Source organism: Strongylocentrotus purpuratus, unplaced genomic scaffold (assembly GCF_000002235.5).
Source record: "Strongylocentrotus purpuratus isolate Spur 01 unplaced genomic scaffold, Spur_5.0 spur5_scaffold_6, whole genome shotgun sequence".
Classification (NCBI taxonomy): Eukaryota; Metazoa; Echinodermata; class Echinoidea; order Camarodonta; family Strongylocentrotidae; genus Strongylocentrotus; species Strongylocentrotus purpuratus.
The window spans coordinates 24,538,769-24,556,908 of record NW_022145612.1 but is presented as its reverse complement, the minus strand read 5'-3'; the positions used below and the strand labels follow the sequence as shown (position 1 = coordinate 24,556,908).

Here is an 18,140-nt window from a genome sequence, read left to right as displayed (position 1 = left end):
TTTTTATGCAACTGACTGTAAAACTGTTTTATTCCCTCGACAATTTCTTTTTCCTTAGTAACAATCTTTCCGTTTACGTTTAATTTCTGTATTACACTTTTCTTTCTATTTGCTTCCATGAGCTGTTTAAAAAATGCTGTATTCTTCTCTCCACATTCATACCAAGAGGCCCTTGATCATATTTTTAAACCTTCATTAATATAGTCATAAAATACTCTTAGTTGTTGTTTCTTAATTTTCAGTTGTTCAAGGATATCTTTATAATGTACATTATTGATTGATAGTAGATTCTCTTCCAAGTCTTCAATTTCTTTTTCTAGCTTTTCTATTTTTTCCTTCCTTTCCCTTGCCCTTTTCTTTGAAAATTTAGTTGTAAACCTGCGTATTTCCATTTTGATATAGTCCCATAATACTCTCTTGTCTTTTATCTCAGATAACATTTTGTTCTTTAAAGTCTGTATTTCTTCCTTCATCTTTAAAACATAGTCTCTATCATTTACCAAGCTATTATTGAACTTCCAATAACCCCTTTTACCCTGAAATTGTCCAGACGTTCTATCATGCAGAACCAAATTAACAGCTGAATGGTCGGGTGCTAAGGAGGGAATAATGTCACATTTGGATGTTATCTGTTCTAAATTCTCTGATATAATGAAATAATCCAAACGGCTTTGCATAAATGGATTCCCTTGTACAAATATCAAGTATCGATAATGCGTGTGAGTGTGCGATTGTGGTGATCGAATTGGGATCGACGCCTTTGTTTACGTTTTTGCGAATCAGGAAGGCTGCAAATTGATCATTAGTTTTTCTCCTATATTACCATTTACTTTGAAAGAGTTGCATCAGAATTTTGTCATTGTACTACATCGATATTTTGGTAAGTAATATAATGTTCAATGTACATTCGATTCGTTCGTTTTACCTATTAATTTTGTCATTGGTATTTTCCAAAGTCTGACAAACATGACGCAGAAAATAGCAAGTGGGACAACTAATAAGACTAAGAGTGGAGCTGTTTGTCAGACCTGTTTGTTATTGTTAATCTTTGCTTTGAAAGGAGTTATCATTATCAAAAAGATACAAAGTAATGAGAGAATGCTTTGTTTAATTTCGATTTGACCAAATATTGTATGGCATGCCAGGCCATAGTGCATTAAATGGGCATTATCCCTGACGTCGACCCTATTCTGAAACAGGAAAACACTGCACTCGACTCATTCTCTCTCGGTCTTGTCTCAATCTCAGTCTCTGCCCATTCAAATGAGAGGCATGCGAAACATGATTTTGATTCACTCATAGCAGCTTCTTCTTCTTCTTCTTCTTCTTCCTCCGTTGTTCTCGGAGATCTGCAGTTATATTCTGCAAGCGTCAGTGTTGGTGTTCTTTTGTTTCAAGACATTCTCTATTGATTCTCAAAACTCGATCCATACCATGTTTTGCACATACATAACCCATAAAATTAGCATTTGCATGATTCAGAATGTACATGTAGGAACCCAAGTCTTTGGGTGCTTGTTCACAACTGTGACCATTTTGGACCTGTGACTCCAGCGTGGAGATACCTTACTATAACACACCAAAAATCATCTAAATCTTCCACTATTGTTCAAATAATGGTCATGATTTAAAAGTTGTTGTCTTTCTTACCTGTTTTGTGTCAATTTTTCTATACCGGTATCAACTATTGGGTATTTTTCCTAAAAACAAAAATATTAGTAGGTCTATGCACTTTCTAACAGGTTTCACGGCAAACTGCTGCACAATACAATTACATACCGACAGAAGGTAGGGGTGTGAGCGCGCATGCGCGAAGTTAGTGACCGTAATGAACATCATCAATTCATGATGTGAATTACTTGCATGAATTTAACGAGGATCTGAGCTTTGATGATGGTGGCTGGTAGTTGATTCCATTGCTTAATGTTACGAGGATAGAAACTGTTCTTGTGATCGGTCCTGGCAGAGTAGTTGATGTACTGGTTTGGTCTTTGACAACGTCCTTTGTCACATGCAAGTCTATATAGACTATGCAGATAATACTCAGTGAATCTGTATCTTCCAATTATAAGCAATGACAGAACTAATGGATTTCAAGGTCATAACCTTCTACATTGGATGAATGGAAGAAATCGTTTGTAGAGTATGCACTTTGCAGTGCTGTGCTAATTTAGCTGCAGTTTACGAGCAATAAAGACATACCGGTAAATAACAATTTGGTAAACTTGTCTCTATTTGTTGTTGGGTCCTGGAAACAAGATTCAAGATTTGGATTGAACAAAATGTAATGTCTTCATTTCCTTCTCTCCCTCTCTCTATGATTTTTTTTTTATTAAACAGAACAAAATGGCTGATGTACAATATGAAGGGGATGCTAGGCACTACACACTTCTGACTCTAATTGGTAAGTAATACAAATAATGAAAGTAGAAAAAAATTGATAATAGGTAGCCTACATCTATATATATTTAATGTGAGAGCAATTTTTTATTTTACACAATTTACAGCTTTCATGAATCATATTGTGTGGGAAATTTAACAATTCAAAATATCTAATATAAATGTAACAATAAAGTGGGACTTCACTTATAATTCTTTCTGAAATATCTCCCTTCATTTAATCATTTCAGTAACAATATTTTTGTTTTATTTTGCAGGACGTAACTTTGAGGGTAATGCTGTTGTCCATATTGCTAGACATGTTTCTTCAGATAACCTGGTGGCAGTCAGAAGAATCAACCTAGACAAAGTTAAAGACAGTTTTGTTGAACTTCATGTAAGTTATAATAATGGTTATAATGATTGAATGCAAGTACTTAAACATTTAGACACAGGGATGCCAACATTCAGGCATTTGCTTGATTCAGACACCTCTCAGTTTAATTTTTGTTTAGGATTCATAATATACCAAAATATATGAGGCTACACCTACAAAATGGATACTACTTCATGAAGCTGTTGTAGTGATCTTGCACTCCTGACAGTGTATAACACCAGGGCTCAAATTAATTTTTTGCCCACGGGGGCTCTTCCAACAAAAAAAGAGCCCCCGTGAGCCTTCTCACGGGGGCGCTTTTAGTGCTGACGGGGGCTCTTATTTTAATACAAATTTCCATTGAATTGGTACCCGTGAAACTCCTTGGTATTTTATCATTATCATTTATCTAAGTCGGTATTTTTCCTCTTAGAAATTTACTTGTTACATAGCTGTTATTGACTTTTATCCCCGTGAGGACATTTTCTCCATTTCTTCCCGTTCTGCACATAATTTCCTCCTCATTATTCGGAGCAACCTTATTTACATTCTTTCTTTACTTTTAGTCTTTACCATATCCTTCCAAAACAGAGGGGCGGATCAAGCTTTTTGCTAAGGGTGGGGGGGTACCCCAAATACGATGTGGAGCATCGTCCACGAGCCGCGTAGCGGCGAGGCGATTTTTGTTGTTGCTATTTTGAACCCCCGTAAGTGGTGTTTTCCTGGCATCTACTAACATGCGGATCATCGTCCACGAGCCGCAAAGCGGCGAGGCGATTTTTTGGTGCTTTTTTGAACCCCCGTTAGTGATGTTTTCCTGGCATCTACTGACATCTACTAATACTGTGTAAGTCTGGACACATGATAGTATTTTTCTGTGCACATCACATTTTTCCTTGGCAGCGTAAGGGGGGGGGGGGGTTAAACCCCCTAAACCGCCTAGATCCGCCCCTGCAACATCTTATGCCTTCTTCCTCTTCTCAATATTGATTTATTGGTCGGGTTACATTATTTGCTGGTCTTTAAGAATCACCAGATTTCAGAGGATTCAAACTTTCACAACGAAAAACTTCTCCATGTTTCAGTCCTTGCGCGATTGTCGATCTCCAGCTCCAGCAGATATTGGGCGTCAGCGTGCACACCGTTACTACCAGCGCAGTATAGCCACTGTGCTGACGGCCGCACCGCGAGCTTCCGTTGTTTGTATCGGGAATACTCGTAGAGATGGTAGAGAAAGCGCCATCTAAGTTCTATTTCATTGGTTTAAGGTTTGAAAATTAATACTCAATATTGTGTTAAAGTTATATCAGAAAAGATAATCTTAATTTCATAATTCCACGGGGGCGATTTTTAATTTTGCAATCGCCCCCGTGAGCAACCTGACGGGGGCGATTATGGAGCTCACGGGGGCGAATCGCCCACCGCCCCCGTGTATTTTGAGCGCTGTATAACACTAAGACATGTGTACCAGTTCACATGTACATTTTCATGGGCTTAGTGCACTTGTATTGTGGCTGACTTATTTAATTCAGACATGGAAGTATACAAACTCTGAAATCGTCACAGCCATGTTTAGATTATAATAGGTTAAAGTGAAACTAAGTCGCACACAGATAATTTCATTTCATTGTGGCACAAACGGGCCAATGCTATTAAACACTTGGCATAGTCTATATGCCTAGTTTAGATTCCTAATACCGGTAGATGCAGTCTCAGTAATCTATGATTGAGATCTTTATCTGCACATCTGCCTGCAGAATAATCTTTAATGCGCTGAATATTGATTTATGATGTTTGAAATATGAAACAACGCTTTTTTTCTTTTCACATCCTTCCATGCAGCAAGAATGCAATTTCTCCAAGCTGATGCAACATGAACACATCCTACCACACTACACATCATTTGTGAACGCCAATGAACTATGGGTGGTCATGCCTCTTATGGAACATGGTAAGAAAGTCATCTATCTATTCACAAATATTCTCCTCCAACATACAAACTTATCACTTTGGTATAGGCTAAGAGCACAAGCAAGAAATGACTTACCAAGCAAGCATTAGCTTGACATTAAAGGGAAAGTCCACCCTGATATTGGAGTGTTGGTTTTAAAAGAAGCAGGAAATAAGAACCGGTTAGTGAAAGGTGGAGCAAAATTTGATTAAAAATAAGAAAGGTATAAAGTTGCTTTCAATCAAACTCAAATTGGCAACTCGTATCTCACGTAGACCCTTCAGCTAAAAATCTGAACTTTCCATTTTCTTGACAGAAAGTTTCAATCATACATGCACCCTAAATGTAATTATTGCAAATATGTTTTTATACGACCCCTGTATGAAATAAAATCTACTCTGTCATCAATAACTAAGAGAATGACAGTTTATTACATTTTATGTACAGAGGAAATTGGAGAGGACCTTGCAAGAAACGTCACATTGTTTCACTAACAAGAATGTGGTACACACAGTCCCCAAAACCCAGTCTATACCCCAAGTCTCAATGTTTTGACAAGGTTGTGGAGCACATGGACCCCAATATTGTGCTCTGAACCCCCAGAGAAAAGCTAATGTGGAGCCCTTGTGGAGAAATAAAAACAGAGACAAGCAAATTTATACTAGACACCTTGCAGCATTTTCTTTTTGTATACATGAGTCAATTTTGTATCAAATATTTCTTCCTGTCTCCTAATTCTTTACTTCATTTCTCATTGATAGGTTCTGCTAGGGATCTACTAGATAGGAACTGCCCCGATGGTTTGAAGGAGAGTGTGATAGCACAGATCATGAGAGATGTTGTTCTGGCTCTAGACTACCTTCATCGGATGGGCTTTATCCATAGGTGAGTAGAGCTCAGGGCCGGTATAAATGTATAATTTTCCACTGGTATCATCCATGTAATCAGTATGTATGAAGTAAATGTTCTTTTCTTTTCCTATACAAATTTCTTCTTGAATTTATTACGAAGTAGATTGTCCTATAGCCGTAAGCCGTAATGTTGTGAAAAAGATCCCCAGCATTTTTTTGGACAAGTGGGAATTTGAATACCTTCTATTGTGAAGAGTAGTTCAGAATCTGGTTGTAATTTTGACTCTGAAGAAATTTTGTGTAAAGTCACTGAATGAATTGTCGAGGTGCATATCAATTATTCTAAAGGTTGTACTAATCACTGTAACTTTGAATGTCAAACTTTTAAATTGTTAGTTCGTCAAAAGTACAAGTTAGCCGACATCCCAATGAAATGCATTTGAATTTGAGTACATGCGCCCAATTGCAGGTCACAAAGCTTGTATATTTGACAGTTTCACAAACCCATGCCTTACCTTGCAACACAAATGAATTCACTCTATCTACATTATCCTTTCATGTCGATACCAGGAGTGTTAAGGCCAGTCACATCCTGCTCACTCAATCTGGTGGAGTTCATCTATCCGGTCTTAGAACAGCAGTCAGTATGGTGGAAGAGGGCAAACGACTCAAAGCAGTCTTTGATTTCCCAACCAGGAACGCAGTCAGGAACTTGCCCTGGCTGGCAACAGAAGTTCTGGAACAGGTACAGTTGCTTAACTCAGTTTTGTTATTAAACTCAGATTCTTGTATTGAGGAGATACAATCAGAGTGAAATTTGAGTGAAGTTTGCTGTTACACCATGTATCCTTTTGATAGGGTTAGTTCAGGGTCCATTCATGCTCTATCACGAAGTTTCGATAGGTTGTACCCATCATCTTCAAGATAGAGTTAAACTGATTTCTATTTTGCCAGACAGTAGGATAAAGGAGTCATAGAAATTACAGTTGGAATTTTTTTCTCCAAACATGTTAACTACTTATATCATTGAAAGCATTTGACTGTTTGCTCTGTCTTTGGCATATTACTGTAAATGTATAATAATAAATACTGATGTACCATGGGTTGTTGCTGTGTAGTTAAAAAAGTTTATGAAAATAGTAATTTAATTTGCTTTCTGCCAAGTACCAACTACCTACCATTATTATAATTACCCGGTATGCAAAGAGAAAATATTTGAAAAGAATTTTAGTGATTACCTAAGTTGCCATCAAATCACCTTTGTTTGTGTATATTTCATTATTTTTTATTTCAAAGTATTTGATTACTTATTCACGTTTATATCATTCTCACATTCTTGCCCTATATGTCTACTTACTATGTGGCTCACGCTCTGATTGATTGTCTCTCCCTTCCATCTTATACACAGAATCTTCTTGGTTATGATGCCAAGTCAGACATCTACAGCGTTGGTATCACTGCATGTGAGCTATCCAACGGGTGTGTTCCTTTCTCAGATATGGTACCAATGAAGGTAAATTATCTTTTACAGTGTTTCTCAGTCTTTTGTTTTATAATGGAGGCATGATGGCTCAGTGGTAAAGCAGTGGTCTCGTAATTGGGAGGTCCCAGGTTCGAAACCATGCCCGATGTGCTAATGCCCTTTGGTAAGGCATTAATCCTCATTACCATGTCCCTCAGAGAGGACTTTCAGCTGTCAGTTTCAAGCATGCACATGCTTTCTTATCAGTCAGGTAAAACAAACAAACACACAAATAATGAATATGTTAATTGAAACCCTGATGCGGAAGACCTGCAGTTAGATCTTTATTGCAAATCCCTGCACTAACTAAATCACGACACACAAGAAGAAAATAATGGAAAAATGTGTAAAATGCCTGTAAAATCCTTGGAAATCCTAAAGACCAGCTATTGAATTTAAAACTACTATTATTCGTAGAAATGTGCATTGTTAGAAAAAATTGGACCTTGTTTTCTGTATTTAATAGAGTGTATTAGGAGTAATCCATCTTCAATAGAGGTGAATACAAACATATCCTAATCTTGTTGAATGGCCCTACAAAGCTTTTCAGACAAAGGTACTGTTGTATTTGAGTGGTTGCAAAAATTCACCTGTATGCATCCACAAGTTTACAGAAATATGATTTAATTTGTATTTACCGTAGATGTTACTTGAGAAGATCAACGGTACAACCCCCAAGCTCCTGGACTGCTCTACACTGTGTGATGTTGATGGGGTTCAGCCTCAGGATACAGGCTTGAGGGTGGACAGTGGCATCGGTGGAAGCACGGGGCTAGCCAACGTACCCGACCCCTACCAGAGGAGATTCTCAACTCACTTTCATGATTTCATGGAAGTCTGTCTCAGAAGAGATCCAGTGGATAGGTAAAGCAATCATTTTCTTGACTTGTGTTTCTTAAAGGTAAAGACCAGTTTTGGAAATGCCCCCCTCTCAAAAAAATGAAATGAAAGCTCTTATTACCAATCATGTGAAAGAATATGTTTTTATGTGAAGATACAAATTTTGCCGAGAAGCCGCCTACTATTTGATATATTTGGTAAATGAGTATATCTATTTGGACCTGATAGATGTCGCGCACGTGTCGCGTCGTCCCATATACATATTTCTGTGTACAGTGCTTGTAACTTTACCAAGACTGGGCCAAATTTCTTATCACTTTGATGATTCCAGAACCTTGCAGTACACACTAAATCATCAATACTTATATGCTAGATAATCAACCTTTTCTGATCGATTCCACAACGTTTCTTTCACAATGCAATCTCATGACCAGAACTGAATTTTATCTTTAATGTGGAACAAATGTAGATAAGAGGAAACATTTCATAGAAATACATGTATAGGCCAAGAAATTTCAAGGTATGTTAAAAAGAAAGAGATATAAGGTGCTTGTAGAAGTTGTCTTGTCTCTGAAAATATGGAGAGGAGATGAGATTTGAAAGAAGGGTGTCAGGAAATATGCTTTCACCCAAACATGCAAGAGCCTTGTATTTTATTGATTGAAAAACCGAATTAAGTCTTTCAAAATAGCATTGCTTTATTATCAACTTTATTACACACTGACAAGATACTTTCTAATACTAGGCTTTAGTATTAAATGTACATAATGTTGTGTTGGAGATCGGTGTTTTTGTAGTTATTGCAATATCGAGAGGTACATAAATAAAGAGGTGGTGAGACTTGTATTTTAAGAGTAATATAGGAGAGTATAATTTATTAACTCTAACAACGAGTCACAATGGTTAACTCTAACAACGAGTCACAAAGTCCAGATTCAATATATTTTCACAAGTTGTAGAGCAGCCAAGATCTTAGGTAATAGCTTGGTGATGGTCTGAACTCCTCATTATATTCCCAAGTTCATTCTCACGGTCATCTAGCTATTAAACACATGTAATCTATTCTGGGAAAGGGTCTTATCAAACAAAGGGGGCTTTATTTATTGGGAGGGAGACAGGAAGTCTTTTGTTTTGGAAGTTTGGGGGTTCTTATCCGATGTATACAATTTGGGGTTTATTTGGCTGGGATTAAGTTATTAAACAAGTGTTCTGGAAGGGGGAGTCTGCTATATCACAGGGTGGGTCTTATCTGAATTGGGGCATACTGAGTGATATCATATACTATTACTGAGGTGGGTGTAGACTAGTACTACCATTACATAACAATAATACAGTAAATCAATTAATCTTTGACTTTCCTACAATTTGCCTTCTTTTTGGCGGAAAAGTGCAAATGACATGAGAATGTACTTTCATTTAACTGAAAAATTATTTTTTAAATTCTAGACCCAGTGCCTCTCAACTCCTGCAACATCCCTTCTTCAAGCAAGTGCGGAAGTCATCCAGTGATGTCCTTGGTCCAATGCTTCAAGCCGTCCACCCTCTCTCTCAGCTGACAGAGGGCAAAGTGGATGACCAAAGTGAGTACATAGGTGTGCATGAACTTCTATCTCGTATTTAAAGGTAAAGACCAGTATTGGAAACGCCCCAATTTCAAAAAATTAAATGGAAGATCTCATTACCAATCATGTGAAAGAATATGTTTTGACTAATACATGATGATAAAAAATTTGCCGGGAAACCGCCTACTAATTCATATATTTGGTAAATTTGTTTCTCTCATGGTCTGTGAGAGATATAGGGTAGTCCCATATACATCTTTCTGTGTATAGTGCTTGTAACTTTACGAAGAATGGGCCAAATTTCTTATCATTTTGATGATTCAAGAACCTTGCAGATGCTAGATGCTAGATGATCAACCTTTTCTGATCGATTCCACAACGTTTCTTTCACAATGCAATCGCATGACCATAACTGGTCTTTACCTTTAATCTTGTGTTAGCTACCATGATGACCAGGTAAGCCAATATTCAATTAAATACTTAAGTACAAAATTTAAGCTTTTTACCCAGTATTTGGCTTAGATAAAATACGTAGCCAATTTTGGTATTCAATTCAAACTTTTGGCTAAGTATTTTACCCTAAATTTAAGACAGCTCCCACCAGACTTGAGCCAATTATTTGGAGGCCTTGATTGGCAGGCATATGGTTTTCTTACGCAGTATCATAACCTGCGCCCAATTATATTAGCACGCATTTTTGCGCCGCATTAATTGCACATTACTTTTGTTTGACTGTGTGATGTCACAATGGTTACCAGTAAGCATTTTACTTAGATTTTTTCTCAGGTAAGTAAAGGTCTAAAATGCGATTTGAATACGAGATAAGTAAACTTCTTAGCTTAGTCATTTACTTAGTAAATTTCTTATTTAGTCTAAGTATTGAATTGAATACCGGCCCAGGTTTTGAATTCTCGTAGATGTCATGAATCTGTATTTTAGGAATAGTGATGCTTATCCCAAGATTGATCAGTGATGATGGTGGTGGTAGTGGTCTGTTGATGAGGATGATGATTAAAGATGGAAATGATGATTGATGATGATGATAATGCTGATATTGATGATGATAATGATGTTGAAAAGAATGATGAATATGATCATTATGACCAATATGATGATGACAATTATGATGATTCAAATGATGATTATGATGGTGATGATGATGATGGTGGTGATGATGATGATTCAAATGATGATGGTGATAAAAATGACAATGATGATGATATTGATGATAATATTGCAAATTACTTTTAAGTACTCAAAAAAATATTGTGAGTAATGCTTGACCTATTATCTAATCAGCTTTTATCTCCTCATCTTTAAAATTCCATCAATAGACAACTCTGAGGTGGGGAACATAGCAGAAGCAGTGGAGAAGTTTGAGTCTTTGGACATGGTGGATCCGTGGGAATTTGACTGAAGAGTTCAACCATTCCATCGATATCTCTTCAGAGTTTGATGTTGTCAACGTCGCCAATCATCTACACTGTCCCAGATAGATGATGTAACATGACTAACTCTCCATGTATGTTCTAGGAGAGCTGTGTACAAATGTACATGATGAACATTTAGTGCAAATGATGTGATGCAAGCACCTTTGTCGCAGCGTTGGTTGTCAAAGTTTTGATGCGGTACTCTTGTTGATTAAGAAGTAATGCAAGGACTTTGACGTTCATGTAGACATGATGTTGATCGAAGACATGATTACAGATGTCATTCATTGTGCAGTAGCTACCTTATGTGTAGAACAACAAAAATGAATTGTGCAATAGTTATAGACTACACAAAAGGTTGTGGTAATGCCCAGCAGTGTGCCAAAGAAAATTGTTCTTGTTCAGTTCGTTTGACAAGTTTACAACTCCATAAATAAATTCACTGAATATACCCATTAGAGTAGTTGTGTTATTGCACAGGTTAACTACTTAAACACCTGCATACTGCATGATGCTAATTATGTTGAAATAACATTCAGCAATTTAATTAAATGAGTGGCTTCTTTCATTTATGTATTATGGTAAAGCCTTGGCTTGTGAGTTCAGATAGTTCACCTTTCTGTTTAATGCATTGATAAATGTACATTGTGACAGAAAGTATTGTCAACTGCACAGAGAGAATCAACAATAGAATTTGGAGTTCATGTGGCTGCTGAAAAAAAAAGGTTTGTACATGAACATGCATGAGTATCAGATTGCATACTGAAAGCTGTCACTGAAAAACGAGTTGTTGAATTTAAATTCTCACTGTTCTTGTCACAGTTACCTAATGTATGAAAACTTCAAAATTATAGCTGCGTATAAAGACAGATGATCATTCAGGCATCTTGTAGAGCCGTTGTGATACTATGATAATAACCTAAGTTTTGAAACATATTTTTATTATGAGGTATCATTATGCTAATACTTATGTAACGGATCAACTAATATAGTGAAATAGTAATATATTTATTCAGCTTTGGAGAATGTTCCATTATCTGATGAGTTCTCCTGACAGACCTGTTAATCAGGAAAGCACTTTCTCCTGTATGTAAATATGTTATAACATCTATTTTAACATTATTACATTATCCTAGGAGTAGGTGAATTGTATGTTAACTTTTCTTAGAAAAGAAATCATGAAGATTTATAAGAGAAAATGGGGGAAATAATTTCAATTTCAGTATGAAATCTAAAACCATATATATTTTCATAGCTAGGAGTCATTTCAAAGGAATTCTTTACCATTTGCACAATAATGCAATATAATAGTGCTAACCTTTTTGGAGCTGAATTTTGTTCAAAACCTGACTCAAATGGCCCTTAAACAAAAATGTCGAGCAGCTGTGGAGAACCCCCCCCCCCCCCTCCATACTCCCCATGCCCAGTCCACCAGTGTTATGATGGATTATACTTTATGTTAGGTACATGTATATACTAAAAGCTTGCGAGTACAAATGTATTTTGTCTCATGTGATGAAACAATGTTTGATATTTTTGCTGAGTTTATTAAAAGACATTGCTATACTATATTTGCATTTTTCTCTGTAATTGTTTGTAGTTGTGTAGTAAGGGATGTCCGGAGATAAGCATTTCATTCAATCATAAAACTAGACTGCCGAAGGGATTTGATATTGATAGCTTTGATTGCTTTGGTAGTATCTTTTGCTTCAGAGAGTGAGACAGATCATCTTAAATGAATAATAACATTTATTCAAATACATGTATGTATATGTCTTGTAATCAAGGAGATGCTGGGACAATGCTACATTTGATAGTAATACTGCAAATGTTAGATTACAAATCAAGCCTCTTTCTCTCTCTCCTCACCATTTTCCCTGTTGTTTCCATCTCCACTTCCCAACTCCTTCATCCCACCTTCTCTCTCTCTCCCTCCCTCTCTCTCTCTCTCTCTTTCTCTTTCTGACTCTCCCTCTTAATTTTCTTTGGCTCGTCTGTCTGCCGCTCAGCCTCTTTCTCTCATTTTCTTCCCCTTCCTCGATCCCCTGCCTCTCTTTCTGTCTCAATATATATCTCCCCCTCTTGCCATCTCTCTCTCTCTCTCTCTCTCTCTCTCTCTCTCTCTCTCTCTCTCTTCTCTCTCTGTCTCTCTATCTCTCGCTTTCTCTCATTCACTCTCTATAATTGAATTGCCCTTAAACACCTTGCGAAAGAAACAGATTTCTGACGATAGCTAGTGCTATGAAACTTCATTCTCTCATGCTTCTTACTTAATTTCTCTCATTTTCTTCCCCTTCCTTGATTCACGTGCCTCTCATCTGTCTCATCGTCATCTCTCTCTCTCTCTTTCTCTCTCTCTCTCTCTCTCTCTCTCTCTCTCTCCTCTGAACCCCCCCCCTCTCTCTCTCTCTCTCTCTCTCTCTCTCTCTCTCTTTACGAATGAAACATTCTTTCACGCTTCTTAACCGGTCAAAATGTTGTGAAGTAGCCTAGGCTTTGCTTCTTTCATTTAAATGCATACATCTCGTGTAATGTCTAATTTATAGACAAATTGGAACCCTAACAGGCAAATATTTGTGAAAGAAATAAAAATTAGCTAAAAATCAGAGTCGCTTTTGTCGGCTAAGGAAGTTTGTTTCTATAATACCACAACACCCATCACTTGGAGGGCAGGATCAAGAATGTATATCTGAACTTTGGAGTCGTATAGACAGTTTATTCTATAAAAGATTTAAAAAAATCAGAAGGATGGTTTTTCCGAGGCACAGGTTGTATGAGAAAACATAGCGGGTGATTGGAGGGTGACGCCTTTGCCTGGTTTACCAAGGAGTAACCAACTCCCCAGGCAACAAGTGTCGAGTTTGAACACTGCATTGTGTGTGTGCCTTTGGTCCGTAAGCATACCATCACACTAATCCTTAGGGGGTCATTCCCACTCAAGATGTTGGCTGGCAGCTGCTGAGCGATAGACCTTATAAATAGACCTTTTATCACTGAATTTATTATTCTCCATAAACGAAAACATCTAAAGCTGTAAAATGATTACTTTCAATCTTATTTGTTAAAGCCTTCATTCTTTGATTCACTGAAAATGAAATATAATCGTCATTTACATAAATAACATGGGTACAGTTTTTTTGGAGTGAAAGTTTTGGTAATGAGAGTCTAGGAAGTGAGACTACACCGTGCAGATAAGTTACTATCGTGACTCGGATGCGGAGCGGTAGATTTATCTGGTCTTTCGCGGTGTGAGGGCAGGGCTTGAGCAGAGATGAGAATGAAACTTCTGCACTACACGCCTAAGGAATACTCCAGCAAGTACTAGAAGTAGAACTACTGTACAACTGGTAAGTGTATTCCAAACCATCATATTTCTTATTTCGTTGTGCTACATCTTTTCAAAGATTGCATAGGATGGAGTGTATTTCAAACTTATGGGTGTGATGAGGCAGGTACTAGTAGAAGTTAAACATCCATTTATGTTTTCGCGCGAAAGGTAAATTACCAAGGGCGGGAACTCCGCTCCGTTAGGTAGTTGTAAACTGGAGTTTGATGTCAACATAAGACAAGGAGCCCTGTGTGCGTTAAGTATACAGACCATGCAAGAGGCTGGATCGACTTACATTAGCATGCGTTGCCAAAAACTTAAAACTCAAGTTTGATCATATCGAGATCAAAATGTGGACGAAAAAAAAACTCCCAAACGTCTTCATGTAATTGCCGTGAAAGTATGATTTAATATCATCTCCTTAATTATATCTGACTGCCAGAGCATCACGTTGATATATGTAGTGCAGCGTTGAATAATAATTGTCTGAGAAGTAACTATATATACATCTAAAGTTAGGAGGAAAGTGTTGACACTCCGATCTTGTCGTAATTTGGAGATTGAACCTGAACTTGTGGCAAGTCTGATTATGCAGACGACCATAATGAAATGTCTATGGAGTTTACTATGAATTATGTTTTCATGAACAGTTTATGAGTGTACACTTTCAAGGTCGTGCCAGGGGCTAGCCCGCCTGGGAATCAGAAGAATGCTTGAACTGCGATTGTGAACGCGGGCACTCCCTTGTGAAGGAGCACTTGCTTGCCTTGCACCTCCAGGGTTATCATGGACTTACTCCATGGTATATGAAGTTATGGCAATCATGAAAGTCAAAACCATTTTAAGCACAAATTGATTTCGTTAATATTTTTCATCGTGATTGATATGCCACTGTCATGCCCTCTGTTATGAATATAAACTTGTGTAAGTACATCATCTCTGTGAAATATTAGGCTAGATTATTTCAAAAGAGCATTCGCTTGTAATTTTCGCCTGTAGATGTAATTGAAATAAATAAAGTGTGTTAACTAATTGGAGCAGAAGATTTTCATATCAAGTGCATCGAGAACCGTGGCAGACTGGCAGAATTAGTGAAGGGTAAATCGCGTATAGCATAGATCACAGGAGGAATAATATTTTCAGAACCAAGAAGAAGAAGAAAAAAAACATATCGGGTCTTTGCACGCAGGTGTTCGTCACTACCTTGACAGCCATGGCTAAACAATGGACCTAGGTCCATGGCTAAGCTAGCCCTTTAACATTTTAATATCTGTTAACTTATTTTGGTACATGTTAAAAGAGAAAGCAAATTGGCGGGAATTATTGGGTCGCCTGTAATTCAAGGTTCGTGGCATTTCTCCTAACTGCATGTTCCCCATGTCACACCACGTCTTACTCCACATGACTCATTGAAAACAAACAATGCGAGATTTCATGTGGGCCTGCAATGTCTAGGGTTGGTGTGGATCAGGCGCGGATCCAGGATTTCTTAGGGGAGGGGGCCCAACTTTTTTTTTTTTGCTCCCGAAAATTTGAAAATCGCGCCGGCCGAAAAGTCGCTCAGTGGGGGGGGGGGGGGGGGTACAGAGCACAGTTTTTTTTTTTTTTTTTTTTTTTTTTTTGCTCCCGAAAATTTGAAAAACGCGCCGGCCAAAAATTCGCTCAGTGGGGGGGGGGGGGTAGTGAGCACATTTTTTTTTTTGATCCTCAAAAAAAATTCTATTTGCACCCCCCCCTTGAGCGCCAGGGGGGGGGCCCAACCCCCCAAAAAGGTAAAAATCACGTGATTTTACATGAATTTTTTCTCAAGGGGGGGGCCCGGGCCCCCCGGGCCCCCCCCCCCTGGATCCGCCACTGGTGTGGATATTGGTAAACACACTCAGCCCTTTAAAAGTGGCATTATATTCCTTTTGAACGATTAAAGGGCAGATGGAGTTATGTATCGAGTATAGGAAGGGGGCATGTGCTTCTCCAAAGGATGGAAATGTAAACAAACTCAATTAAAAAATAGGGGCGAACAGGCCCCCCCCCCCCGTGTTTGTTTATTCAGGCTTTAGTTTATTTTCGTATCCTCATCCAGGATAAATTATAGACGTACTGTATGGATGACGTAATGTTTCTTCAGGGATTTATATCTTACATGTTTGTATTCCATTTTTATTCTCAAAGAAAAAAATCATGGGTAGAATACTTTATTCGCTTCACTTCTACCGCCCGTTCTTCACAGGATATTACTTTGCCCCAGGCTTCAAGATGCAATTGAAGGAGGGAGGGGGCGGTCGCTTTTATTATATCTGCTGAGGGCCGGGCGAGAACTAAATTCAATCTCATGCATTATGGTTTTGATATAATTGTCATCACTAAACTTACGCGATTTAAAAAAAAAAATGTTTTGTTTTGTTGCAATTACGTTTTAAAAATGGATTTCATTCGTAACAAATAATGTTAAAAAAGTAATATTTAAGTTAAAACGAAGAAAATATTTCTAGTTTTCTACCTTGAAATCTAGCCACAGACGTTGACCATACGTAATTCTTACTAGCAGAAACATGGTCAGTAATGTGAAATGTGCAAGGAACAAAGTGGATGGGATGGGTGTGGCCACAGGTGTTCTAGACTGCTCATTTCCTCATTTATCATTATGGACGTTTGCCATTTGCGTTCCACACGAAACTAAACATTAATGTATTTTTACGTAATTTCCCCTACCAATTTTACCAGCTCATTGGGCTCAATATTACATGGCCTACATTACATACATTTTGATATCTTCGCTGTATTTCGTGCCATTATGTCGGTTGATTCGGCTCTTCGACGTTCTCATCACCACCCGAACTCCATCTCCCCGAGGCACTAGGGCATCTTTCTCTTGTATTTACCGAGCGTGGTGAAGATGTGTGGTATGTCATCTCATGCTCAATACTGACATGATATACAGGCACGGTGTCGTTTATTGACAATGATCAAAGATTTACTGACGAGATGGATTTTCTTATTTTGGAGCCGACATTATCCTCCGGAGAAACTTCATACTTAGTTCAGACTCAGTCGAGATTCAGTCCCACATGGTTCGGATACAGATTAGAAGGTCAATGTATCATATAAACACAAGTCATCAACATTGCAATATACTACGTAAAGTTTTGATTTCGTGTATAATCCCTTTCCATCTTCACATATTTAGTTGTTTATACCAGGCTTACTTTATTTAGGCCGACCATGGAGGAACAGCTAGGATGAAATGACGAAACGTTGATTAACAACAATGGAGGAAAAGGAACAAATATAAAAGTTTAAAAAAAGAAGAAGTAAAGAACGAAGAAATATGAAGTGTGGGAGACGAAACTAGACTATAAAACAAATTTTTCAAGTTAGAAGGGCATGGAAGAATGAAGTTTGCAACGAACGAATACTAATGTGGCTCCGAGTAATGGAGTTCATCTTTCATGATTCTCTACTTTGGTTTGACTTTGGCAGACGGAAGTCAAATGAAAATTACTTGTAAGTTGTACAGTAAAACCCTATCTAATTTTACAGCGGATGAATCGTCCAGATATTAAACGGTTGCTGACTCATGCTTTAAAAATGGTGATAACGAGGCCAAGTGAAATCCTATATAGCCACTCTATCGAACCACCTCGTATCATTTCTCTTTTATTCCCCGAGCTCGGTGAAGATGTGCAATAAGAAAGTTGAAAAACAATGAGACAGGAATCATAATATTGAACTTGTGTGGAATTTGAAATAAATGTGAGAAGGATAATATGGGAAGGACCCTTGGGTAGCTGTTATAGCTCGTTTCATATTTACCTAGAGTCTGGATTTCTACATTGAATTTTATAAAGGCGATACATCACCGCCTTTATAATAGATGTAGGTAGGTTACCCACACAGTTATACT

The 18,140-nt window shown here is 37.8% G+C and overlaps 1 protein-coding gene across 2 annotated transcripts; it reads left to right on the top strand.

The window, feature by feature from the left end:
- The first annotated feature begins 712 nt into the window (after positions 1-712).
- Positions 713-11,262, top strand: LOC578270 (STE20-related kinase adapter protein alpha). 2 transcript variants are annotated; one of them, XM_030972612.1, is made up of 10 exons: positions 713-880; positions 2,341-2,404; positions 2,658-2,776; positions 4,598-4,706; positions 5,468-5,591; positions 6,128-6,302; positions 6,966-7,070; positions 7,723-7,943; positions 9,366-9,511; positions 10,816-11,262. In XM_030972612.1, exons 2-10 carry the CDS (start codon positions 2,347-2,349, stop codon positions 10,896-10,898), a joined length of 1,140 nt encoding a protein of 379 aa, XP_030828472.1. In that variant the 5' UTR covers positions 713-880; positions 2,341-2,346; the 3' UTR covers positions 10,899-11,262. The 2 variants fall into 2 exon arrangements, with proteins under 2 accessions (XP_030828472.1, XP_030828474.1); XM_030972614.1 differs by having other exon boundaries at positions 717-880; positions 9,366-9,499.
- Positions 11,263-18,140: the final 6,878 nt, after the last annotated feature.